This window comes from Danio aesculapii, chromosome 3 (genome assembly GCF_903798145.1).
Source record: "Danio aesculapii chromosome 3, fDanAes4.1, whole genome shotgun sequence".
NCBI classification, from domain to species: domain Eukaryota; kingdom Metazoa; phylum Chordata; class Actinopteri; order Cypriniformes; family Danionidae; genus Danio; species Danio aesculapii.
Genome location: NC_079437.1, coordinates 7,803,883 through 7,831,879, shown reverse-complemented (window position 1 = coordinate 7,831,879; position 27,997 = coordinate 7,803,883). Strand labels below are relative to the sequence as shown.

Genomic DNA, 27,997 nt, shown 5'->3' with positions numbered 1-27,997 from the left:
TATAGATGAAATAGGGTCATATTTAGGTTGTAAGGGTCTCCAACAACAGTCTAATATGCATGCAAGGTCATAAAACACTTTGATGGTCTTATAATCTGCATTTATTTTTACCTAATTATCCCAGCGACTCCCATATGAATCGTTCAGCGATTCATTTGTTCCCAAACCCCTCCTCAGCGCGAAGCTAATCTGCGCTGATTGGACCGATGACAGCCTGCTGCGATTGGTCGACAGTGACAGGCTTCAGCAGGAGACAGAGTGAAATGCCCAGCTGCTAATCAACTATATAAAAGTAGTCACAGTGCACACGCGCTTCATAGTGTAAGGCTTTTTTCACACACACACACACACACACACAACCCTCCTCAGAAGAACTGGGGAGATCGACGCGAGTCTCTCTCTCTCCCTCTCCCTCTCTCTTTCTCACACACACACACACAACGCTCCTCAGAAGAACTAGGGAAAGCGACGCGAGTCTCTCTCTCTCTCTCTCTCACACACACACACACACACACACAACGCTCCTCAGAAGAACTAGGGAAAGTGACACGAGTCTCCTGTCTCCTAGCTTACGATCGATCGCCATAGCAACGACAAACGGCAGTGGAACGCGAGCTCACAAAAGCCTTTAACGTTAAATCCGTAAACAAAGCGGCACGCGTCGCGTTTTTAACGTGGCTTACATGTGATAAGAGAATATAAAGAGTAACCGCGTGTACTGTACCAGGTTAACAACTCATCTTTGGGTAGAGACTGTCAATATTATCCATCTGAGCACAGCGTGACTTCATTGGACCGGCGGCGTCTGTGTGTGTGTGTCTAGTGTTTTTTCTGTGTTAGTGGGCGGGGCCGCAGGTTTCAAATCTCCCTGGTTTGCGCGCGTAACTACTGGCGAGGCTTGTGTTTCGTGGCTGCGTCATCGCGAAACACCTAATGACTCGTTATCAAGACGACTCGTTTGAAGCACTATGAGTCGACTCTTTTATAGATGAATCAATAGTTTTAAACACTGTACACTTACAGATTTAAGCCTTAGCTGGATATTTCACTTCACTTAGAGCTGTGTGACACACTACATGGAAGGGCATTTTCAAAAACCCAGAATATGGGCTCTTTAAATCCAGCCACAACCCATCACTAGGAAACATCCATACACAGACATTCACACACACACACACACACACACTACGGCCAATTCCGTTCATCATGCTATAGCACATTTCGTTCAGCTTCCCCTATAGCACGTCTATGGACTTGTGGGGGAAACCGGAGCACCCGGAGGAAACTCACGCGAACACGAGGAGAACATGCAAATGCCAACTGAACCAGCCGAGGCTCAAGCCAGTGACCTTCTTGCTGTGAGGCGAACATGTTACCCACTGCGCCACCACAGCTTAAATTATAAATGATTATTAAATACTATTTAAGCTGTTATACAGTAGAATAAAACCTACTGTACTTATTGTACTCAAATGAATGATACTGCTTTGCTTTTAAAGATCTCTTCATGTGCATTCATTAGGGAAAAACACTATTTATTTTATATAGTTTGACAGTGCTTGAGTTGAAGATTGAATCTGTTTACTGAAGATTAAACAACAGTACCATTGTTGCAGTACACAGACAGTGGGTCTCTAAAGCCACTGAGGTACTCACCATAGACGGTAAGACTGAAGGTTTTGTAGGACGTCTCACTGCTGATGATCTTCAGCTGATAATCTCCTGAGTGTTTGGTCCTAATGTCAGCAATGCTCAGAGATCCCGTCTGATTGTCCAGCTGCAGTCGGTCTCCAAATCTCCCGTCATCAGCATCATACAATGAAATCACATGACTTTTCCCATTGAGTTTGGCAATAATAGAATTCTGTTGTCCGTAAGTGTAAATCCACATCATCAGATCAACGTTGTGTAGGTCAGTAATATCTGTGTGTAACGTAACAGTGTCTCCCTCTAAAGCGGACAATTTCTGTGACTCACTTGCTTGACCAGACACACCTGCAAACAACAACAATAATAATAATAAATGAATAAAATAGAGTGATTGCAGATTAATCCTGGATAATGCTGTTGATGTTATCAGTAAGCAAATCCAACATTTAATAGTAATTGCAGATCACAGCATATATTAGCACAGACAGACATCTGGAGAAAGAAATTAAATACATATGACTTGGTTAACTATGATTCATAAACAGTACAAGTGTACAATATAAGCTGCTGTACATTAGAGTAGACTAGAATAAAGATCTCTCTACAGAAAAGGCCAGCGCTGGGCTGATTTCTTACATACTGCAGTCTGTCAGTCATTCATTCATTTTCCTTCAACTTTGTCACTTTATTTATCAGGGGTCGCCACAGTGGAATGAACCGCCAACTATTCTCGCATACGTTTCACACAGCGGATGCCCTTCCGACTGCAACCCAGTAGTGGGAAACAGTCTGTTCTTCATTACAGATTATTTTCATTCAGCAATATATTTTCACTACTTATAGAATAATTTTTAACTTGTTTTAAACTTATTAAATATACCAAATTTCTATATAAAAAAGCTATGAAACTACATTTTAAATGAACATTATAAAATAGTTTAAACATTATAGCATGATTTCCCAGACTGGGTTTAATAAAGCATGTTATTAGCACTAATATAGAAATGCTGTATGTGTGTAAATGCTGTAAATACATGTTAAAATTAGCCATACGATGATTTAAATTACACTGTAAAACATACCATGACAAAAATAACAATGAAACAAATAATTTCATGTTTCTTTAACCTTTTTTAATACGTTAATCAGGTTTCAATTCATTTTTTAAGTTATAGAAAGTTTAACTTCATATTTTTAGTCGACAACAAGAAAAGTTACTCGATTCAACTAAAAATATATATTTACAGCCAGAATTTACAGTGTACTGTACACAAATCAATAATGTTTCACACAAAAAATAGATTAGACAGTATATGAGAAATTTTCTTATCATATCCCCCTTTTTTACCTCAGAATTAGTTATCAGAATGGTCATTGTCTGATTTCATTCCGACTGAGGGAGGGTCTAACACTAAATCACAACAGATCATTCCTGAATGCAGGATTAAGCCGATCCTCTTTCTCCTCTAATATAAAGTTTGGCGGAATGAAATGGTTTGAGAGCATATTTATATGCGTGTTCTTCATAAATTAACCAGAATACCTCACATAAACTCAAATGAACACTGGCATTGGCACTACAGGCATTTTACTGCACTGTTTGTTTAATTTAAGGGTTCTACATCATCTCCACCTGTGCTATAATGTCTTTCTCGCGCTCCGTCTTGCCTCCGTGTTTCCGGGATTTGGTGTCTAATTTCAATATGCGGGAGACTGACTGGGCTGTCTGATTTTAAATGACATTTTAATAATAAAATCTTAAAAGCAGAAACGATCCTATGAGGTTAGCAGCAGGGCTTGATGACTGGAAATGAAGGATTTCGGCTGACATTTGCAGAAAGAGAGACAGCAGGAAAGGGAATAGCCTAGGCTACTGTTGAAGCCCGATCCCGCCTCTCTATCAAAATATTTAGACTTCATCTCAGAATTGCGTAATACAAACTTATACAGTCTGAGTTTATAGTCAGAATTTATGAAGTCAGAATTCTGAGATGTAAAGTCGCAATTCCGAGTAATAAAGTCATAAATAGATAAGTCACTATTAGATTAAATGCACAGATTAAAAGTCGCAATAACCTGTTTTAATGTTGTATTCAGAGGCTTCCGTAGAGTAGGCTAACACACCAACGACGCGGAATAATCTTAATTTCTCCCGCTGATAGGACTTAAAGACAGATGAACGAAAGGTCGAAGAACAAGTTAAGATGAATAACAAGGATATCATTCATTCAATTTAATTTAACAGAGTAATTTAGGCTAATACTGACAGAAACAGGCCACCGCTGCAGGATGTGTGACTTAAACGAGTCTGGCACAGAAGTAGGCCACTTTATTAATGAATATCCTAAAAGCGCAAAGTGAAAGTGAATAAAGGATCAGGAAAGCGAATGCTGCTCTTACCGTGTGTAAACAGCAGGAACACGGCAAATAAAGCCGTGTCCTTCATCCCGCTGCTCCGTGAACTCTGCTTTACCTGCTCTTGGGTACTTTATGGAGTTGGACTTTATGGCAGGGGCGTAGCAACCTCTCTAAGTGGTGCTCACTGAAGAACCACTCGGGCAGAGCTGAGCTCCAGCAAGTGCGCCGGTGATTGCTCCTCAATTCAGGCGTTGTTCTTCCGGGCGGAGCATTCTCGGGAACCGATTACTCACGGAAATACACGAGAGACGCCGCTGTATCCCTTCTTCTACTCGAGGTGAGACCCATCTACCTCAGAGCATCAGTGTTTTGCTCCTCCATCTTGGACAGAATCATCAAAACCCTACTAAATCCTGTGTCCTTTAAAATGTTAACAGTACCCAATATATAAGGCTATGTCTCAAGCCTTTCCCAAGAAGGTCAATGACATTCACTGGCCCATTTGGAATATTACTGAACAGATAATTCCGCTGTTCCTCATATCTATTTCAGACAAATAGTACATATTCCACTGTTTCTGTCACACTGCACTCATCACACATGATGTTTACATGCTTCCCCATTAATGCAAGTGTTGCATTTAACCCAGTGTGACCCAACCTTAACCTTGAAATCATTACTTTCTCCCTTTTGTGTCTCCAATGAAACTGTTCCTTTCTCCCAACAGTTTTGACAATATTATAGAACCATCTACCTGTGTTGCTGTTTTCCCATTGTTGCCAAATATTTATTTCCGTATTGATTACTGATCTCATTCCCAAAGGTACTTTAATATCTACAAGACTTTTCTTCAATGATTGTTTTGCCAATTTATCTGCCATTTGCCTTTTTTTATTTGTTTGTTCAACTGGATCTTTTGCACAGCTGTATCCCTTTTGGAAACAGCTGCTCTAAACAGAACTGGGTTTTCCACATGTTACAGGGGAATGGGGCGTAATGGTCTGTAACAGGGGTTAAAATGTGCTTCTCTTATTTGGTGGGCCGGTGTGTCAACAAATAACAAATCGATATTAAAGGTAAACTATAAAACAACAATAAGAGCACAAGTATAGATCTAGAACTTGTTTGGACTTTGCTGTGTCTAAATATTAACACTGTACATATATTATTTAACAGTTTCCGTATTTGGTTTATTTGCGGTGGTGAATTGCATTATGGGATGTTGATCTCTGCTCTATCCACTTCTGATGTTGAAAATTCAACTCTACAGTTTAACAAAGTGACTTTTATTGACATTTTAGTCGTTTGAAATATGATAATGTATAAGAAATATAAATATTATATTTTTAATATAAATTAATATATTACAAGGTTTTTGCGACATGAAATAAAACACCAACCCGACAATATAGCACTTTAAACTATTAAAATAGTTCATAAAATTCACTTTTTCAAACTTTTTAAGGTTTAAAAGTTGCCAGAAGACAGATCAATGTCTCATAATGCGATTCAAAAGCAGAAATGACAAAAAATATATAAATATGAATCATAAAATACAGAAAACTGTTAATTTACAGATGTTTTTTACGGCGCATCTACTGTAGCCCATGCTTTAATATGGCCAAATAAAATAAACTAAATGCAGTAATAAATAAATAAAAATATATGAATAAAATGAAACGGAAAGTAATGGAAAAACAAATGAACTAGTTACTGTTTAAAATAATAAAGGAAAACAAATACACATGCAGAGATTTTACCTGTGGAGTCCGCATCTGTCCTGTAGGAGGCAATAGTGACATGTCTGCAGTAATCTAAAAGGAAAGGAGAGAAGTGTTGAGCACAGCTTTCAGAGTTCTGAGATTATTGTTATAAACTAAAATAAAAAGTTGATTATTAGAAAAACCTGTTTATAATGAAAACAGGAAAATTTATATATATATATATATATATATATATATATATATATATATATATATATATATATATATATATATATATATATATATATATATATATATATATAAAGGGGCGGATATTTGGGGCTCTAAGCAATTCCAGCCACAGGGCCCAAGTCCTGAAATGCATCCTTTCTATATTTTTATTGTTGTTTTCAAGTATCACTCAATTTTCTTTTCAACATTTTAAATGAATGAAATCTCTACATTTTAGGTGATTATTATTATTATTATTTTATTTTTTAATGAACTTAGAAATAAAATAAATAAACATATTTTTGTATAAATTTGGCTGCTGGACTGCTCCATGATGGATATTTTATTTTGTAATATTATTATTATTACATAACACTACATTATTATAATAATATTATATTCAATTGTATATTAAATAATATTTAATTAAGTTAAAATTGTATTTCAAAATATCTTTAACTTTCACCATACAAATTGCAGTACAAAGCTATGTTATATATAGTTTATCGGTGTAATTTATACTTCTAGATATTTATTGGGGGCTTCTAGATTACCTTGCTTATAGGTTAAATTCGCCCCTACTCAGCGCATATACAGTATATAGGCCCATATAGTGTCTATGGCTGTGCTCCTGAGGGCAGAAATGAGCTGATTGTGAATTTATGAGCAAAAGAGTTAAACAGAAGCCAAAACCAGATCACATGTCAATCCATTTAGCTCACAATATTATTATTTTGTATGTTAATATGACTTCCCACATCTTAAAGGGGAGCTTTATAAGCATATTTAAACTCAAACAGTGAGTCTGCGGTATTTAGAGGCTTCTTATGTGTTTTAGTGTGCGTTTAATGATCATTACAGTGGGTTATTTCTCCCAGAGCATATGTTCTGTACTCGAAGAGGAGTTTGGCAGCAGATGTGTGTATGTATCTGCATCTGTATACAGTGGATTGCTCAGCTTGATCAATCAGCTGCAGGGCCGTTTGGTTCACAGCAGTAGCGACGCACACGTAAGCAGAAATGCGGACTCATATATTACAGTAGAAAAAAAAGATGATGATCAAACGAAAAGAAAATAAAGCAAACAACAGGAATGATCAAACATATTCGAGCAGCAGGAGCACAGCTGAACGACTCAAACACAGTTTCAGAAGGATGTAATCAGTCAGGCTCTTCACACGCTGTTGACCATGCATGTTTCACACAGGATGATTGTGTTATGCCTTGCTTCACACTGATACGCACACACTAGTTCAGCTCGAGTACCCTGACTGCACACAGTGAGTCGACACAGCTCTATAACCTCTGCGAGATTATTATATTATTATGCTGGAGATCTGTGTACTGCTGAAGAACATGTTGAACATCTTCGCCTGTTTCTCTCTGTGTTTCTGGCACATAGTTGGTAAGTTATATTTATTCATCAGTTTAATCATTGTGTATGCAGTAAAACATTAATTAGCATCTGCTGTCTGATCTGAAGGTGTGTCTGGTGTCGAGACTGATCAGATGAAGTCTGCAGAAGTGACAGAGGGAGATTCTGTCACTCTACACACTGGTATTACTCAAATACAAGGCGACGCTGTGATCCTCTGGACATTTGGACCCAAAGACACGTACATAGCCAAAATCAACAAAGCTCATAATGAGATCTTTCATGAGAGCGTGGATGGGAGATTCAGAGACAGACTGCTGCTGGACAATCAGACTGGATCTCTGACCATCACAAACACCAGCACAGAACATTCTGGATCTTATCAAGTAGAAATCGTCACTGGAAATAAGGTATCGCTCCAGACTTTCAGTCTTACTGTCTATGGTAAGCAGAGCATTACACTCTCTTTAGTCTTTATATGTTTATATGGGGGAAGATGAGCAACCAATTGTATGTGGTTTTTATGTTTCTTGCTTATAACCATGCCTGCAGTATTTATTGACATAAAATCTTATTAAAATTCTAAATATCACCTTTCTTGTGTATACATGAGGAAACTTTGACTTAGAAACAGTATTAATGAAGGACGCACAATATTACTGCATCATAAACTGGCTGAAGATGGCTTGAATGTAAACATTGCTTCATTATTTTCTATATTGACATTATGAATCTGAACTGAGCTACAGAAATAAAGAGGAATTCTGCCTTTCTGAACTCATACTGGCTGGAAATCCCTCCAGATCTGTCTTTCCGTCTATTCATCCATCTATTTCTCTGTCTGTCTCTCTATCTGTCTTTCCGTCTATCCATCCATATATTTCTCTGTCTGTCTCTCTATCTGTCTTTCCGTCTATCCATCCATATATTTCTGTCTGTCTGTCTGTCTGTTCGTCTGTCCATCCATATATTTCTTTGTCTGTTTGTCTGTTTGTCTGTCCATCTATCCATCCGTCTATCCATCTATTTATCTTTCTGTCTGTTTGTCCCTCCATCTATCTGTCTATTTCTCTGTCTATCTATCTATCATCTATCTATCTATCTATCTATCATCTATCTATCTATCTATCTATCTATCTATCTATCTATCTATCTATCTATCTATCTATCTATCTATCTATCTATCTATCTATCTATCTATCTATCTATCATCTATCTATCTATCTATCTATCATCTATCTATCTATCTATCTATCTATCTATCTATCTATCTATCTATCTATCTATCTATCTATCTATCTATCTATCCATCCATTTTTTTGTCTGTCTGTCCATCCATCCATCTATCCGTCTATTTCTGTCTGTCCATCTATCTATCCATCTATTTCTCTGTCTGTCCATCTATCTATCTGTCTATTTCTGTCCCTCCATCTATCAGTCTATTTTTTCTGTCTGTCTGTCCATCTGTTCATCTATTTCTCTGTCTGTCTGTCTATCTACTCATCTATCCGTCTATTTCTCTGTTTGTCCCTCCATCTATCTGTCTATTTCTCTGTCTGTCCATCTATCTGTTTATTTCTGTCTATCTATCTATCTATCTATCTATCTATCTATCTATCTATCTATCTATCTATCTATCTATCTATCTATCTATCTATCTATCTATCTATCTATCTATCTATCTATCTATCTATCTATCTATCTATCTATCCATTTTTTTGTCTGTCTGTCCATCCATCCATCTATCTGTCTATTTCTCTGTCTGTCTATCTATCTATCCGTCTATTTCTGTCTGTCCATCTATCTGTCTATTTCTCTGTCTGTCCATCTATCTATCTGTCTATTTCTGTCTGTCCATCTATCTGTCGATTTCTGTCTGTCCATCTATCTATCTGTCTATTTCTCTGTCTTTTCATCTATCTGTCTATTTCTCTGTCTTTCCATCTATCTGTCTATTTCTGTCTGTCCATCTATCTATCTGTCGATTTCTGTCTGTCCATCTATCTGTCTATTTCTGTCTGTCCATCTATCTATCCGTCTATTTCTCTGTCTGTCCCTCCATCTATCAGTCTATTTTTTCTGTCTGTCTGTCCATCTGTTCATCTATTTCTGTCTGTCTGTCTATCTACTCATCTATTTCTCTGTCTGTCTGTCCATCTGTTCATCTATTTCTGTCTGTCTGTCCATCTGTTCATCTATTTCTCTGTCTGTCTGTCTGTCCATTCCTTTAATCTGTATCAGAGTTGAAGCATTCATAACAGCAGACACATATATATTATTTATACTGGTTTCTGATTAGTCTCCCACATCTCCCCTTTTCCAGCGTCTCTCTCAGTGCCGGTCATCTCCAGTTTCTCTCCATCAAGCTCTTCATCTTCAGAAACATCATTAAAGTCCAGCTGTGTGTTGCTGTGTTCTGTGGTGAATGTGACTCAGGTGACTCTCTCGTGGTACAGAGGATCCCGTTTACTCTCCACCATCAGCATCTCTGAGCTGAACACCACTCTCTCTCTACATCTGGAGCTGGAAGATCAGGATAACAACATCTACAGCTGCCGGGTAAACAATGCCATCAGCGAGAGGACCAAACATCTCAACGTCTCTGACTTCTGCCAGCCAGAAAAACCTGCTTGCAGACGTGAGTATGAAAGATTATTTGCCTTCTTCTCAGATTGTCAAAGTGGGATCTCATTACAAATATAATTAGGGATAGGAATCAAAGGGAATTCAACAGTTTTTGGTTCTATGATTCACTCACATTACCTCAAAGGCACAATATGTAAGCATTTTTTAGTGAAATACAGAAAAAAACACGAGAACAGAACCACAAATGCAGAAAAATAAGTAATTGTATACACATAGATCAGCTCTAAATGGCTGCGCTTGGGTTTGTGAACATGAAGAGGTCAGTCTTTACTGATATCTTCAGCATCTGCAGCTGCTTTTGTCTCAGAGACAAATCAAAATACTGAACTACAGGAGAAAAATGTTGTCACTAACATTCAAATACATTTACAGTGAATACATTTGAGTACACAGAGGTCTGTGAGGAGGACATGGGCAATTCTGTGTATAAGTATAAGTGAACAACTACGATGAAGAGATGTGGAGGAACATGTTCAGATGAGCTCTACATTTGAGTGTGTGCTATTGCTTGGAAGACACTCTTTGAAATAAAAGGTTACCGGCAGAATTCTCTCATCAGCTTCAGTGCCTCGTTTTACTCATTTTACACCTTTCAGCCTCACCTGCTTTACTCTATGATGTTATAAATACTCATGCATTAACATTATATCTGCAGGAGTCCTGATTCCTATGACTCCACACTCTAACCATGCCTTTGTTTGTTTTGAATATGCGCCCACTAGTGGTGAAGAATGAAGAATATTGTGCCTTTAATTTACCCTTAATGTTTCTGTTGGTATTGAGAAAGAAATGTTCACAAAATGATGTTTTTTGCATATCTTGCTTTCAAGCATGCTTCATACGTGCTCAAAGGACTTATTTCTCAGATATAGTAGTCAGATGTGGGTATAATGTTAGGTTATAATGCTATTGTAGAGCAGTGGAGTATAGTCTTAAAAAAAGGTGGTGTACTATTACACCTAACTCAAATTTTTAATGAAAGTAGACAAAGTAACGCTGAAAGTCAATGTTTCTTTGATTGATTAGCAATATATACTGTATATATATATATATATATATATATATATATATATATATATATATATATATATATATATATATATATATATATATATATATATATATAAATATATATATACATACAGTTGAAGTCAGAATTATTCACCCCGCTGTTTATTTTTACCCCAATTTCTGTTTAACTGAGAGCAGATTTCTCCAACACATTTCTGCACATAATAGTGTTAATAACTCATCTCTAATAACTGATTTATTTCTCGTTGTCATGATGACAGTAAATAATATTAGACTAGATATTCTTCAAGACACTAGTATTCAGCTTAAAGTGACATTTAAAGGCTTCACTAGGTTAATTAGGTTAACTAGGCAGGTTAGGGTAATTAGGCAAGCTATTGTATAATGATGGTTTGTTCTGTAGACTATCGGAAAACAATATAGCTTAAAGGGGTCTAATAATATTGACCTTAAAATGGTGTTTAAAAAATTTAAAACTGCTTTTATTCTAGCTGAAATAAAACAAATAAACATAAAAATAAAAAAACTTTCTGCAGAAGAACAAATATTATCAGACATACTGTGAACATTTCATTGATTATTCATATATATGCAGCAAACAAGCAGTTATTGCATAGACAGGAGTTCTGAATGAGCCAAATAGGCTCAATAGACCTGATTACTGTAGTACAAACCACTTTCTTTACTAAAGTAATTTTTTCCATGTTTTAAATAAATAAAATTCCCCTTTTATAAACGTAAAACAGCATACATATAAAAATGTACAGGCTAATTTACATATTTCATTATCAAGTCATAATAGGAGAAACATTTATACGATATACAACACATGATGTTTAACTCCTGATGTCACTCTGAAATACAGTCACTGAGCGGTTCTGTCACTGTGTTTAATTCTGTGCATGAATGTTTGCTATAGTTAATGCCACATGCACTGTAATGTGTTTTATTTTCATAGTTAATTTTGAAATAAACATAGTTAAATGTTCGTTAAGAGTTAAGATGTGATAATAAGACATTTGGTATACAGTTAAAGGGGACGCGAATACCTGCCATTTAGGGAAGCCTAGTCAGCAAACAAGTGAGTATATCAAGGGTATACGCAATTATTGATCCTCAGAAGTCGTAATACCCAAACAGCTCGTGGAGAAAAGTAAGCATACGGAGTATACGTGCGTATAGCCTCGACTACACCACTAGTGTGGAAGTGTTTAAGTCATCTGAAACAGCATGTTTCAACCACGGATGTCAACAAGTGACCACCAATACCGCTTATTACATGTTACTCATTAAGGCCAGTAACATATTCATCATCTAGACAGATTGCAATGCATTGGAGACATGAAGCTTTATGAATATAAACTCAATCTAGTATTACTGGAGCAGTAGCAATTATTCAACTGTATTCCCACAAAGTTCTGCACAGTTACAGGAGATTTATCAGGGATTATGATCAGATATATTAACGGTTTGTCTTTTACAGTAGTGCCTGCTCAGGCACTGTAGGACGTCAGTAGCGTTACATGGTAAGGCTGGATAAAGAGGGCTTTAACTTCATATATGCTTAACCAATGCAACGACAGCTTCTCGTTTCAGATTCAGGCCTTTTATCATAAGAGGCATGAGATTAAATTCAGACAGCATCTGCATGAAGAAATCTGATTGGCTGACGCCTCTGTTAGTACATGACGAGTTGAGAATTTCTTGAACAGAAAATCAGTGACAGAAAGTTAAACCATTAAGTTCCTTTCTCTTGACTAAGACTAATGTTAGCTTCAGAAGTAAATAAATACTGAAAACTGAGTTTCTCTGTGTAGACGACGCCCACAGTTTCACTGAAGCTGTTTTCCAATTGGTCCTGTCTGCTCTGGTGGGTGTGGCTACTGTTGCTGTTCTGCTTTATGAAGTCTGCTCCAGAACCACGTGACAGGACTGGAAGGTAAATGCCCAGAAAAGGTCCTCTGATGAGCCCTGGAACTATCATTACACTTTGCTCATCTCCTGCTTTTAATTATGTTTCAGTTTATCAGCATCGTACTTACGCAATCCTTTACAATATCACAGAGAAATGTCAAAACAAATGTCTGTTTAAGTTGAATATGTATCCAATCAGCCCTTTTAAATGTCATAAACATAGCTGTTTTGATTTATAAATACACTTTATGAATATTATATGTTACTATGGTCGCTGTACAGTTGTTTATAAGTGTATAATGTATTGCACAGAATGACTAAGCTGTTTGTTTAGGTAAAACAAATGTCTTATTGTCTGGATGACTGATTCCTACTGCAATAGCATTCCATTATCATGCAAAATAAGATTATTTATCATTGTCCAACATTTGCCAGTATTTTAAACATCTACTATAGTTTATATGTGGATGTGGAGTGCTTGATTTTACAGCTGCAAGAGTCAAAAATCCCATCAGAACACAACAGGAGGTTTTGGGAGAGATGTGGAGGACACTTGTGCTACACACAGTAGCAGTTTGAGGAGGACACACACCTGGCAAATACACACACACACACACACACACACACACACACACACACACACACACAACATCCCAACAGTGTGCTGGAAACTGGAGGAGGAGACAATAATCACCTGCTGATGGGGGATTATTAGAGAATAAAGCCCAGCTGAGACTGTGGTGATGTGAAGCATTATTGGCTTTTGCATCTTGAATATGCATTATTTTCTAATATTTCTAACAGTAAATGGATGGAGAAGAGTGGAGGTTAAAGCATGGCTCTGATGGCGGCTCTGTTAAGAGGCTTTTTTGCTTTGTTGTGTAACACCAGCTGTGGTTTTGTGGAGCCACAGAGTCGTGCAGCTCAGCATGTTTCGAGCAGAAGTTTCCAGAAGTTAAAGGACTTGCTTAAAGATATCAGCTTCATAGATTTGTTTTCCAACACCAGCTGTCCTTGTTTTAGTGTATTTGTGCAGTAAGTTTAATGAGAAGGAAAATAAAGAGCCGTGACACTTCTTTAAAATCATCAGCCATGCCATCACACTGGTTTCTGTGCTTATTAAAGTATACTATCTCTGTCTAGAACCCGAATCAGAACATCCACAATCAATCACAATTAAACACTGTCTGTAAAATCTGCTAACTTGTAATAAATCTGCTGTAGAAGGTTGGCACACCTTCTGAAGCTCCAAGATGAAGGACGATCTCTTACAAGATGGAGATATCTGACTGTCAGCTGTATCTGGAAGGTCAGAGGTCACAGGAGAGAAACTGTAGTGTCCAGGTCATACCTTATAGGGACACCCAGAGGTATCTTGAGGAAAGACAGAGACCCTTTCAGAGAACTCATTGACCCATTCGTGTTCACCTGACTGTAAACATGTAAAGTCATGTGCTTTGTGTCTTGGGTCAAAATCCTGTTTCTGTTTCTATGTCCAAATCAACCCATTTGGGCTGAGCTGACAGTCACAGGGACTCAATTTGGGAGCTTTCTGATTGTCCCCACGGCTCGCTCTACCTCCACGTTGCTCTGTGGAAAGCGAGGACTCGATGTCACGTGGTTGAAACCCGATTCTGTGCAAAAACTCGGAAACAATCTTTATTTAAGCACTCTGATGCAGATTGTGTCCTGTAGGAACTCCAAGATGTGTAAAGATGAACTTGAAATGTTCGATCACAGCTTTCACCACTGTAGATGGCTTCAAAACACCTTGAACTGTAGTCTACAATGAGTAAATTGTCCTGAAACAAATCTGCCCCCACTGTGGATCCTGATCTTGATGGAAACACAATAGGTAACGCTGTTTCTTTGACATTGATTATTTGAAATTAAGCATGCATCACAGTTCTCTTCCATTTTACAGGATCTTTACTGAGACCGGGCTACTAAACTGACTGTTTGGCTCTCTCTCTGCATTTTGTTATGCCAAGATGTCCCTTGTGTAGTCTCGATAGCATCTGGAGAGATTTAGGGATGCTAATTCTGACTCTTGACAATGAGATGTGAGACAGGAAAGTTTTGTCAATAGATTTATCTGGCCATCCTCATGGTCCTGGTGCACTTGGACCCCTTTAGGCTTTTTCTCAGTATCTGGAAGGCTGGCTATAACTGAATCCACATACAGACTGATATCTCCTTCAGAGAGTCCTTCTGTTATACTGTTTGTAGGAGCTCTAGACACGAGACAGCTCTAGACAGCACATCCACTGTGGCCATGTTTTTCCAGCCACATGTGAAATGGTGTAAGGAAACCTCAGAGGACACAACCAGAAGTGTTGAATGCGTGGAGGAAGTTCATCCAGTTTCCTGAACTGAGCAGAGGAACTAGATCTTTCTGACCAGTTTCAATGGGGAAATGTCTCACTGAGATAGGGTGATACGATCTACATCTTGGTTTGTTTAACTGTACAGTCAGCTTCTTACAGGTTTCAGTCATTTAAAACAAACAGAGGCCCAATACATGACAGAATAATGTTTGGCTTATAAAGAAAACCTCATGCAGAGACCGGCGAGGACACCGTGAGCATTCACTATGATGCACTCCTCTTCAGAAAGGAGAATTTAATTGTATTTTAAAGTATTAATGCGTAGGTTATAGGGGTGTAACTGATCACAGTTGATCTGTATGGATCACACTCATGGTTTGGATAAAGGTTTGTTTTTATTTATATTTGGAATAATCCATCTTCTGTAACTATCGCTGAGCGATCGCCTCCTGTGTCTTTCAAATCACATGTGAGGAAACTTTAATCTTCCCTGTAAAATATGAGAATGATGGAAGTTGCTTTCTTCAGTTATTAAAGGTGTTTTCTGCCACTTGTTTATCCAGCATTAATGCATTCAGTGTAAACCTACACAATTAATTAAGGATCTCAATTTAAACACCTACTCAACATCAATTATATATGGTTTGCATGTTTATTAATCCTCTGATGAGCTGTATTCAGATCTGCGTTTGATCAAGAGAGATTCAGTCTTTACCCCATTTCAGTTACAAACCATCAAATAACCCAGCAGTACTGGAAGAACGGTTTATAGTTCAGATGTAAACACTGATGTTAACGCTAAAGATTACAATCAGCATTTCATTCATTCATTCACTCATTTTCGGCTTAGTCCCTTTATTAAGCTGCGGTCACACTGAGCTTTTCCTCCCATAGACTTCCATTCATACGCACGCCAATGCGTCAGAACGGAAACGCAAGGTCATGCGTCAAGTTTCGCAAGTTGCTGCGGTGCAAAGTTCAAGCTTGGTGAACTCTGACCTGCGAAATCGCATCACTTGACTGCATGAGACCAATGGAGGATCAAAACAGGACCTCTCTGGAGAGAAGTTTAAAACATGGAGCAATCGCTCGCTTTTTTAATGTCTAATCATCTTGTTTAATCCCGCCCCTTTTCGCAGCGCCGTACGACAGAATTTCACACACACAAAGCCCAGTGTGACAGTAGCTTTAATCCGGGGTTGCCACAGCGGAATGAACCGCCAACAATCACCATTTAATGCAACTTAAAGCAGTTTGTGGCGATTACGTTAACCATCAAACATACGTCACTGACTAGTTCTACAAAACTGATCCATCTACAAATGAAAGATAAGGGTTTATGAGGAAATTACTGAATCAATAAGGGAAAATGAGAATACAAAATAAATATGATGTGTTTCTAATGTTCGATTTACACACTCAGCATTATCAGCAACAGTAGCAAAGGTCATTTTCACATTACAGACATTTTACTTATTTCTTCAGCTGGAGATTTGCTGATTTTATTTGTATGAAATGTTATATAAATTCTGTCTGCTAAAACTAAAAGTTCTTGCAGTGCGGTTTTTATAATAAATGGAAATGACAATTGTTTACTTCCTTTTGTGTTGAATCGAAACATGTACGTTTCCCCTGTGAAAACCACAATAACATTTAGGTCACATTTCCACCTGTTGCTTATGTTTCTGTGAACTGTGAGCGAGAGATCGCAAGCCAAGAACCACAGCAAACCTGTTTTACGATAAAAATATATGTGACTGTTCATGTGTGTGATGAACGACTCTGAGAGACGGTGGATAGTCAATATGAGCTTCACATTTACTGGACCTGCACACGACCACAGACTGCTTAAACAATAGACACCAATATCTTTCACACATCGACATGCAGACTCCGCTGTGTTAGTCTGCTCTTAAAAGTGTCATCTTGAATCCCACCATTTGACGATGGTGATCATAATATGGCGAGCAATACACAAATAATAAAATAGAAGTTCCTAAATAGCCAAGCAGCGATACTAAACCCACTCTAATGAAAATACACTGGATGACCACCATTTCACATGTGCAACAGATAAACAAAGGGGAAATGCTGCCATCTATTGGTTAAGGGAAAATGCTGCATTCAACAAAAACAATCAAGTGAAACTCTCACTGATAAAAGTTCAGGTTTTACACAGAACAAAGTATTTTACATGAGCGTACACATACCTGCACACTCAACCAAAGACTGGTTACAATATACACTCAATGTCACTCACACATCTTCACTTAAACAAGCCATGGAGTACAAGAGGGAGAGCAAATCACATTCAATTCTATCAACTACAAATACAACATTTAACTCAAATGACAGGTCTGAAGTTGATGAACACAGCAGTAAACGTGTGTCACTGTTTTAATTTCTGCTTAAAACAGCCATTAATCGTGATTACGGAGATCTGTTGAGCAACTCACCGAGAGAAGACATGCAGACATGCTGTGGGTAGCTTAGCATAGAATAGTAGCATAGCATACCATATCTCTGCCCCTCAATATGCACTTCCATTAGGAGCAACAGCCAATGGGAAACACCCATACACTCCTATTTACATACAGTTGAAGTCAGAATTATTCGCCCCCTTTGAATTTTTTCTCTTTTTTTAAAGATTTCCCAAATGATGTTGAACAGATTCAGGAAATGTTCACAGTATGTCTGATAATATTTTTTCTTCTAGATAAAGTCTTATTTGTTTTATTTCAGCTAGAATAAAAGCAGTTTTTAATTTTTTAAGCACCATTTTAGGGTCAATATTATTAGCCCCTTTAAGCTTTATATTTTCCAATAGTCTCCAGAACAAACCATCATTATACAATAACTTGCCTAATTACCCTAACCTGCCTAGTTACCCTAATTAACCTAGTGAAGCCTTTAAATGTCACTTTAAGCTGTATAGAAGTGTCTTGAAGAATATCTAGTCTAATATTATGTGCTGTCATCATGACAAAGAGAAAATAAATCAGTTATTAGAGATGAGTTATTAAAACTATTATGATTAGAAATGTGTTGGAGAAATCTGCTCTCCGTTAAACAGAAATTGGGGAAACAAATAAACAGGGGGCTTAATAATTCTGACTTCAACTGTACATACACTATGGACAATTTAGCCTACCCAGTTCCCCTATAGCGCATGTGTTTGGACTGTGGGGGAAACCGGAGCACCCGGAGGAAACCCACGCCAACATGGGAAGAACATGCAAACTCCGCACAGAAACATGTGACCCAGCCGAGGCTTGAACCAGTGACCTTCTTGCTGTGAGGCGACAGCGCTACCCACTGCGCCACCATGACACCCTATTTACAAAAATAAGTACAGATAAGAATCTGTCATCATGTTAAACTCTAATAATATAAAGACCAGAATGATGAGGAAATACATAAAAACACAACATAAATTAATTATATCTTACAGTTAATGATAAAGTAAACATTAACAAACAAAAAAACAACGTGGGGGGGCAGCTCGGTTCTCTATGAGAGTAATCACAGTTCATACTGACAGCATTATGTAATTTGGCTGTTACTAAAGTGGGAAAATAAAGTTTGAAGTTACAAATTCTGTTTCTCATTTGAAAAATACAATATTTAATATTTTTTGCAGAGGATTCAAGCATTCATATACAGGCATTCATCATTCATGCAGAAAATGAACACAAATCATCATAGCGAAATATCTACATACTAAATATATGACACAATTAAAAACAACACAAAAATAAAAACCCAGACCTCTCTAATTAGCAAATCCTGACCACGGCCATCATTATACTGGTTTAAAATATCATATCACTGTAAATGATCTGTCAGCTTTTCAAAACTGTAATATGAGTGTGAAGTGTAGATGAGAACAGCAGAGGTGTGTGTAGAATGAGCTGAAGCTCCTGCTGGTGTTGTGAAGAGCGCTGGAGTCACTGCTGTTTCATCACACAAAATGTCTCTGCTTCAGCTTTAGCTGTAAAACATCAACATTAGCTCTGATAAATCACACTGGACAACATGACAATCACAGTACAACTAGTCAACACACAAGAGAATGCAACGGTTACTAAAGTAACCCTCGTTCCCATCCGGAGGGGAACTTCAATGCTGTGTGGAAATCTTCCACTATGGGGATTTTGTCTGAATCCAATCATCCAATGAAATGCTAATGAGTTGGCAGCATCAGCGTGCATAGCTGGCTTCACTTACAATTAATCTTGTTGAAAACGCTGCTTGAGGCAAGCCGAGGCATCCTTCTGAAAGAGCCTATTACGGCTAACAGCTAAGGGGCAATCGTTGTGGTGAGGGGACACAGCATTTCCATTCCCCCCTCGGGAAACAAGGGTTACTTTAGTAACTGTTGTGTTCTCCATCGGGAGGGGAACTTCAATGCTATGTGGAAGCTTCCACAATGGGGAAATCTATGGAAAATGGCACAATTGAACCTTACCACGTCTCTAGTGAGAGGTTATGCCAAGCTATAGCATGAGCGCACCTGCATCACCAGAGGTGCGGTCTTCCAACATGTCCGCTGGGCCTTATTTACCTCACTTACCTGAGAAGTTTTATAGGTTTAGATATATATTTTTCAGGGAGCCATAATGCACCTAGTTAAACTCTAAGAATTTAAAATACGACAGTACGTTGGGAAAGCGTGCAATCCCGATAGGGAGGATGCTGCGGAGGCCACCTGCTGGCAAGAAGACATATGTACTCAAATAAAAAAGATGGTTAGCGGGGAGGGAAGACACGAGCCAGCCTAGGAGGGTGGGCTATAGTGGCTGAGTGAGCAAATGGTATCACCAGTGGAGATTGCGCATAGCAGGCACCTATACCCAGAACGCGAGCTGACCAGCGGGCATGCCAACAACATAACGGGCCAATACCGGACTCCTCTGCTGAGTCAGATTCTGGGGGCCTCGGAGGAATCTCTGCAGGGTTCGCCAAGCAGGGAACTCAACTCACAAAGCAAGAAAGCGCACGTCTGTGTTAGAGAGAAAAGCGCAGCAAGCATTTCACCTAACTGAATTGCCTCATTCCCTGGGGTTTCCCAGCACAAGTGAGGAAATCAGCTCCACTCAAAGATTTAAAAACCTCACATTTGTATTAGGGATTGCCCAGCCTGCAGCTTTATAATGTCTGTTAGAGAGGCGCAGCATGATAACGCCCAAGAGGATGCGCGCTCCAAGTGAGCAAGGGAGCTAGCATCCACCATTCAGTGGGTATGTTCCAACCTCTGTTTGGATACGGCACTTCCCTTCTGCCAATCATCGTAACAGAAAAAGAGCTGTTCAGGGGATCTAAAGCTCTGAGTATGGTCCGCATAATACAGAAGCGCGAACAGGACACAGCAATAAAGGGGCTGGGTCTGCCTCTTTCGTGGGCAGCGCTTTCAGGTTCACTACGTAGTCTAAAACGAACGCTGTAGGAACCTAGGGCACCTAGGTGGGCCGGGGTGTCAGGAAAAACGTGAGAGTGGGCCGGCTCAAAATGGCCCATTTGACCGATGCGAACGCGAGCAGCAGACCTGTCTACCTGGAAAGAAATTGTAAAGATACTGAGTCGAGTGATCCTTGTCACGCGCCTCTAGGTACTGAATGATGAGGCGATGCTTTCCCAGTGCTTCGCCATCGCTGCATCCTCAGAGCAGGGATGATCATAACGCCAACCCCTCAGAGTGGAGGGGACAGCCTTAGCTGCCGCTGCCAACTCATTGACTTTTCATTGGCCTGTTTTATTCAGAAGTTTATCAGAAGTGATCAACACACAGATCAGACCTGCTCTAGAAGCTCCTGCAGGGTTTGGACTTTGTGGATCTTCAGAGTTTGTGTTGGGAACTGGACTCACTGCTGGAGCTGTTTTAGCTTTAGCTGTAAAGGATGAAGGTTCATTCAGAACATTATACTGTAGAATATAAAGAAATCTCTTATGGACTTTGTCCAAAAATAATGACCCAGTAGAGATTATTAAAGTCATCAGATCAGTGGTGGCATGAGTGCATTTACTCTACAATTACAATAATGACACAGGATCAGTTAGTCAATTGTTTTGTCAATGGCATTATATTATTATTTTCGTGTAGGAAAATGAGTTTTACATTTATAAAATGATACTCTAAATATAAAACTACCAAAACCACAGTTTGTATAAAGCAGTTTATTTATTTAAAGCATTAAATGCCAGTGAAGCGTCTTTATTAAGGTTTTAGATCTTCTGTGAACAAATAAACACATTTAGATCTGGCACAGATCTGGCCCACTCTGTTAAACCACTGTGTGCTGTTTATTATTATTATTATCATTATTATTATTATTATTATTATTATTGTGTGTATGAATATACCTTACTAATAACTTATTAATCTAGTCTAAATTAATGTAATCCGTTTAAAATTAGAAAATAAAACAGTAAATAAACATGGTAAATTGACAGTGCTTTGAGTGCCTCTCCTGTCAGGTTTATTGTGGTTCAGTGATGTTAATCTGAGTGTTAAAGTGACTGATGTTCTGACCTGAATACTGGACAGTAAACGTGTCTGAGGCCTTCAGTTCATTTCTCTGATAGACTCCACATCTCCACTGTTTATCTTCATCTTCACTGATGAGTGTTGTAGACAGACTGATGATACAGCCTGTAGAAGAGATCTGATATCTGGAGTCTGTGTTCAGATTAACACCAGCCTCATTCAACCAGGACAGATGAAGATGCTGAGACATGAATAAATAATCACAGGAGAGTCCAGAATCTGAATACAGATGACAGGAGAGAGTCAGAGAGAGACCCGGACGAATATCAGACGAAGATGATGATGATGATGGAGAGACTGAAAGTGAACAGAAGACACAAATCACTAATCATGAGCTGAAACACAGAATTCAGCCCTGATTAAACTGAACACATGAGGAGGAAATTACCAGCAACAACATGCAGATACACAAGTGAATCAGTGCCTAGTTGTTGGACTCCTTTCCACTGAGTGCAGGTGTAAAGTCCAGCATCTTCTGTTGTGACTCTACTGATGATCAGAGAGCAGTCAGAGCCCAGATTCAGTCTCTCTGAGTTTCTCTTCTTTACCCCTAAAATAATCAGTCCAACTGTCTTTGTGCGTCTGTAGCTGTAATAGATCCAGTCAGTTCCTGATGGTCTTCCGTGCTGAACAGTATTTCTACAGGGCAGATGAACAGTTTCTCCAGAGCTGCTGAACACATCAGTCTTTTCTGGTACAAACACACCTGAAACACAACATTTGCTATAAATTAATAGGGCCAAAAGGGTGACAGGTTTTATAGCTCCCCGGCAAAGGAAGTGCCCTGCCAAACCGGGTCGTCGGAGTCAAACACTCCCCCCACCACTGTCACATGTTGCAGTGCCCTCTTTTGGACACTTGAGGGCACTAGCTTGTTTTGTAGTTTAACTTCATTTCCTATAATCCTTTGCACTTCTAATTATTGTTTCAGCTGTTTCTTGTTTGTTAATTTAGCCCCGTCTTTATAAACCCTTTTGTCTTGTGTTTTAGTTGCCTTAGGATTTTGTTATCCCCTCATGTCTGGTATGTTTGTTTGGTTCTCTAGTTTTGTATTTGCAGATTTTTGGATTCTTAATTGTTTTTGTTAACATTCCAACCCTGTTTTTGTAGTTGCTTATTTTTGGATTTTTTTATCTGGACTCATTTCTAGATTTTTGTATCTTGCTTGAAGTTCCTGTGCAAGATTAGGAACCCCTTTGTTTTTGTCAAAATAAATTGCCCCATGTGAGATGACCAGCTAGTATAAGATAAAAATAACACGAGTATGTGTGAGAAATAAAAGATTCTCTTGTAAGAAATGTTTTTCCACCCGCAAACAAGTAAAGTTCACATCGAAGGCTGTGTGCTTAAACCACAGCAGGTTTCACTTTGATTCACACACTCCGCTGTTAGGGTGTCGCTGTGAATTAATTGAGCAACATTTGATTTTTCTTAAAACACACTAACAACTTTCTCCAAATGTTTTCCTGCACCAGCATCACGTAGTGACCTGAACACTATTCTGCAAGAAGAACGGCTCAAAATCCCTCTGACAGCTGTGCTGGACACCTGTCTATCATTGCCAAGACCAAATGATGCTGCTGCAAACGGAGGCCCCTCAATTCAGTTCATTTTTATTTCTATAGAGCTTTTACTATGTAGATTGTGTCAGAGCTGCTTAACATAGAAGATTATAGTAAACTGAAACAGTGTCAGTCCAGTGTTCAGAGCTGAAGTTCAGTTTAGTTCAGTTCAGTGTGGTTTAATATTCACTGCTGAAAGTCCAAACACTGAAGAGCAAATCCATCCATGTGCAGAAACACAAGACCCAAACCAAGCAAGCCAGTGGAGACAGTGGAGGAACAAACTTCACCATTTGACCAAAGTGAAGGATTAAAAACCTGGAGAGAAACCGGGCTCAGTTGGGCACGACCATTTCTCCTCTGGCCAAATGTGCAGAGCTGCAGTCTAGGCGCTGGAGGCTGGAGAGCGCTGGACGTCCATCGTGGAGAATCTGCAGATGGGATATTCTGGGAATAATCAATTGTCCAGAATTAATTGAGCATAGTGGATGTGAGAGGTTATAAGACAAGAGCTCCCTCAAATACTGGGGAGCTCAGCTGTTTAGGGCTTTGTAGGTGTCACTGTACATTGTGTTCTTGCTCTCTCCTTCTGTTCTGTGTTACAGATTACCTTCAGTATATTCCTGTCAGGTAGAAGAAGGAGTGAACTCAAATGCAGAACACAAAGTCTTTATTGAGGAGTGAGTCTTAGAAACAAGGAATCAAAGAAAACCCAGTCAGGTGAGTGCTGAGGAAGTGCCATGGAAACAGTCCAAAATAACAGGATACACGCTCACTGGCACCCCTGGACACAAATATGGGATGAGTAACAGAACACATATGCACACACACCATCAACAACATACTGACATGTTATGTAGGAAAAAGGGAACGAGAGACTGGTGGGGCGAATTAGCTCAAATAACCTGTCCCTTCGTGACTGTGAATAAAAACAGAAGGTAATCTGTAACACAGAACAGAAGGAGAGAGCGAGACCACAAGGTATGGTGACAGTAGGTAGTCAATGCACTGATGACAGAACTGGAGTATTATGATCATATTTCTGGTCTAGAAAGCACTCTAGCAGCTGCATTTTCAACTGGCTAAGGTTTGTTAATTTGGCCAGCAGGGCAACCACCTAGTAACGCATTGCAGTAATCTAATCTAGAGGTCATGACAGCATGAATAAGCTTCTCCGCATCAGACATTGACAGCAGATGTCAAAGTTTGGCAACATTTTTAAGATGAAAAAATGCCGTTTTACAGATGCTGAAATCTGGCCTTCATATGAGAGGATGCTGTCAAAAATCACCCCCAAATTATTGACTGAAGATGAGGACTGAACTAAGAATCCATGAAGGGTTAGACAGTGCTTTAGGTTTTTGGCTCCAATAAGCAAGTCCTCAGTTTTATCTGAATTTAGTAATAAAGTTATGAGTCATCCAATTTTTTATATCAGCTAAACAAACTGTGTATTTGCTAAGTTCATATAAGTTATCAGGTTGAGAGAAGATATAAAGTTGTGCATCATCAGCATAACAGTGGAAGCTAACTCCATGTTTTTAATAATATCACCTAGCGGTAGCATATATGGTGTGAACAGTAGGAGACCAAGAACTGAGCCTTGTGGTACCCCACAGTTTACTGTTGATCTGTATGATGCCTCTTCATTAACTGATAACATTCAGATAGATAAGGCCTGAACCAGGCCAATGCAGTTCCTGTAATACCAACATCATTTTCAAGCCTATCAAGGAGAATATTATGATGGACTGTATCAAATGCAGCACTGAGGTCCAATAACACTAAGAGAGAAATGCAACCATGATCGGATGACAGGAGGAGGTCATGTGTAACTCAGAGGAGTGCTGTTTCTGTGCTATGAAATGCTCTAAATCTAAACCCTACACCATACTAATGAATTATTGAGGTCTAAAACAAGGGATTTGGGTACCCCTGTGATTATTTGATCACATTATATCATATATTATTCTATAGTCTAGTATTCTGAGGAAAAGTTTTAGGTTAATGTTACTGTCATTTGCTTTCTTATATATAATTTACTCCCATATTAAATGTGTCTTTGGTGAATCTCTCAACTTTAATTTAGATTTATTTTCATCTGAAAGGGTGCAGATAAAAAGACGAACCGACAGATCACGCTACAGACACATGTAGACTGCAGAGATACATTATATGCAAAGGCAAAAAGATTTGTTTTATTTTATTTAAATGGTTATCTATTACCTATTTAGTAAGAAGAAATACATTTTCAAGCAGTTTCAAGCACGTTATCTAAATGTGAGCACTTCTCAAACCTTGAAAACACTACAGTAGATTAAAATTCCAGCATTTCCATTCATTTCCAGCACATCTGAACCCTGTAATGACTGAAATGATCAAGCATTGGAGAGCAGAAAGCATCAGACTGAATCTGAGATTTCTCCTCTCCTAATGCAGCAGCAGCAGAATGAAGCTTCTCATCACACACACACGCACGCACGCACACACACACACACACACACACACACGCACACACACACACACACACACACACACACACACACACACACACTTGACATTAAACCTGTTCTGCATTATATTGAGCCACACTGTTTAGTTTTAGTGCAGTCAGGAATAATAAAGGATGTGCTGTACACCATCAATAATAAAGGACTTGATCAATACAGATCAAACACTTGCTCTTAATCAATAAAGCAGATTAAAGTATGTACTAAAGAAAGGCAGTGTGCAGTGTCCAGACTAAGAGTGAATGTAAATGTCCATCAGAGTAAATGCAGCAGTGTTTACCTGTGCTGAGTGTCCAGAAGATGAGCAGCAGAAACAGAGGACTCCTATCAGCCATTCTGTGTTTCTGACACTCGTCTTCTGCTTTATATATATATGTTCAGCTCTTCTTTAAACAGCAGCAGCTCTTCCTGTGCTTCTGCAGCTTCCTCTCAGATCAGCCTCACTCTTTGACTTCCTGACACTACACCAGTTTATAGTGGACAACTGTGTGTTTCTGTTGATCATTAAAGATGCTCTGAGCGAGTTTCACCAAACACTTTTGACCACAGTGTCCCAAAACACACTTCAGCCAATCAGCAGAGAGGGGCGTGTCTAGTGACTCTAGCGTATCAAAGGGGGCGTGGTCTTGTTTGTTTTGGCGCTTGTTTGTTTAGGCTGAAATAAACTAATCTGCTTGTGTTTCCTTCAGTCGCTCACCTCATCACTGATGTTGATCAGATATTGCTGATTCTTTTCCCCTTTAGACATGAGCAATAAGGTATATCTGATCAAGCTGAATGGATATGGCTGTTCATAAGCACTAAACGGGAGAGATTTCTGATTTGAAAAGGAAATAATGGTGGAGAATCAGCTGATAAGAAATGAAAATGGCATCAATAATGGAGTTTGAGAGCAGAAAGCAGACTCCAGATAAAGCTGACGTCTCCTTGTAACCACCCCAGAATAAAGGCAGTATTCAAACACAAAACTACTTGAGTTATAATGTTAGGGAGTATCTCCCAGCTCCATTAAGATGCTTCCGATGCCAAAGAATAGGACACACAGTAGGACAATGTAAAGGAAAGTTGAGATGTGCTAGGTGTGGAGGTAAACATGAATACAGCAAATGCAATAAAGATGCAAAAGGCAGATGTTGCAATTGTGGGGGAGAATACAGTGCTGCTTTTGGAGGATGTCCTGTACAAATAGGTACAGAGAGGTACAGAAATACAAAATAGTAAATCAGGTGTCATATGCTGATGCAGTCAAGAAGGTTAAGCAAAGCGAAATGATTAGATGTTAGCACTCCGGTAGTAAGTACAAAGTTACATATGGGCAGCTGGGAGAGTGATGCAGGGAAACAAACAGCAAAGGATGTATGCTGCACAAAGATCAATAAAGATACACTTATGTAACCCTGCCGGTTCTACACCTCCCAATCCCCTTCGGGCTGGGATCGAACCGGTGACCTTCCACATGTGAGTTGATCGCTCTAACATGGAGACTAAAGACCATGGCCTCTAGCGTCTGTCTGCACAATCTCACGGCAATTCGTAACTTTTTGCTTTAGTGGCTAATTCGTATGAATTTGTGCGATCTAATTCGCCACTAAACTGACAAAACGTGCATGAAAACTGTTCCTGCTATTATTTGTATTCAGGAATCATGGTTAAAACCACAATTAGAGTTTGTCCTTTCAGGATAGGGAAGTATTAGTTATGATAGAATAGGAGCACAAGATGGAGGATGTGTAAAATTTATCAAAGATTCACTAGCACATAGAAAGACAAATATCTCGAATGAACTTGAAAGTATTGTAATCGAAAGATGTAGTCCAAGAGGAAGTGTTAAACTAATCAATTTTTACAACCCCTGCAAGAAGTTATCAATACAGACATTTCAAGAAATTTCACAAGGGTAGAAGAGAAATATGGTGTGGAGATTTAATGCGCACAATAATCTGTGGGGACGTAATTAAACTGATAAAATTGAAGAATGACTGGATGAGAGATCACTCGTTTGTCTAAATAATGGAAATGGCACTAGGTTTGATGCTACAAGAAACACAATGTCTTGTATAGATCTTACATTAGTATCTGGTAACATGAGCGATTTATGTGAATGGAAAGTTTTAAATAACATCAATACTGGGAGTGATCACTATA

General features: G+C 38.7%; 3 protein-coding genes across 3 annotated transcripts in view; 1 reads left to right on the top strand and 2 right to left on the bottom strand.

Moving 5' to 3' along the window:
• The window catches only part of LOC130220783 (uncharacterized), an 11,513-nt gene extending 7,257 nt beyond the window's left edge, over nucleotides 1-4,256 (bottom strand). The window contains exons 1-2 of the mRNA XM_056453024.1: nucleotides 4,051-4,256; nucleotides 1,657-1,995 (exon numbers count right to left, since the gene is read on the bottom strand). Coding sequence (XP_056308999.1) covers nucleotides 1,657-1,995; nucleotides 4,051-4,096 — 385 coding nt within the window. The 5' untranslated portion in view covers nucleotides 4,097-4,256. The remainder of the gene's footprint in view (nucleotides 1-1,656; nucleotides 1,996-4,050) is intronic.
• Nucleotides 4,257-7,182: 2,926 nt separating this feature from the next.
• On the top strand, nucleotides 7,183-13,169 carry LOC130220800 (natural killer cell receptor 2B4-like). The gene is made up of 4 exons (XM_056453044.1): nucleotides 7,183-7,347; nucleotides 7,426-7,761; nucleotides 9,641-9,955; nucleotides 12,813-13,169. The coding sequence occupies exons 1-4, from the start codon at nucleotides 7,269-7,271 to the stop codon at nucleotides 12,920-12,922; spliced, it is 840 nt and encodes a 279-aa protein (XP_056309019.1). The 5' UTR covers nucleotides 7,183-7,268; the 3' UTR covers nucleotides 12,923-13,169.
• Nucleotides 13,170-18,922: 5,753 nt separating this feature from the next.
• On the bottom strand, nucleotides 18,923-26,187 carry LOC130217039 (uncharacterized). The gene is made up of 5 exons (XM_056449033.1): nucleotides 26,133-26,187; nucleotides 22,169-22,486; nucleotides 21,766-22,077; nucleotides 21,032-21,124; nucleotides 18,923-19,227 (listed from the first exon to the last, which is right to left on the bottom strand). The coding sequence occupies exons 1-5, from the start codon at nucleotides 26,185-26,187 to the stop codon at nucleotides 19,184-19,186; spliced, it is 822 nt and encodes a 273-aa protein (XP_056305008.1). The 3' UTR covers nucleotides 18,923-19,183.
• Nucleotides 26,188-27,997: the final 1,810 nt, after the last annotated feature.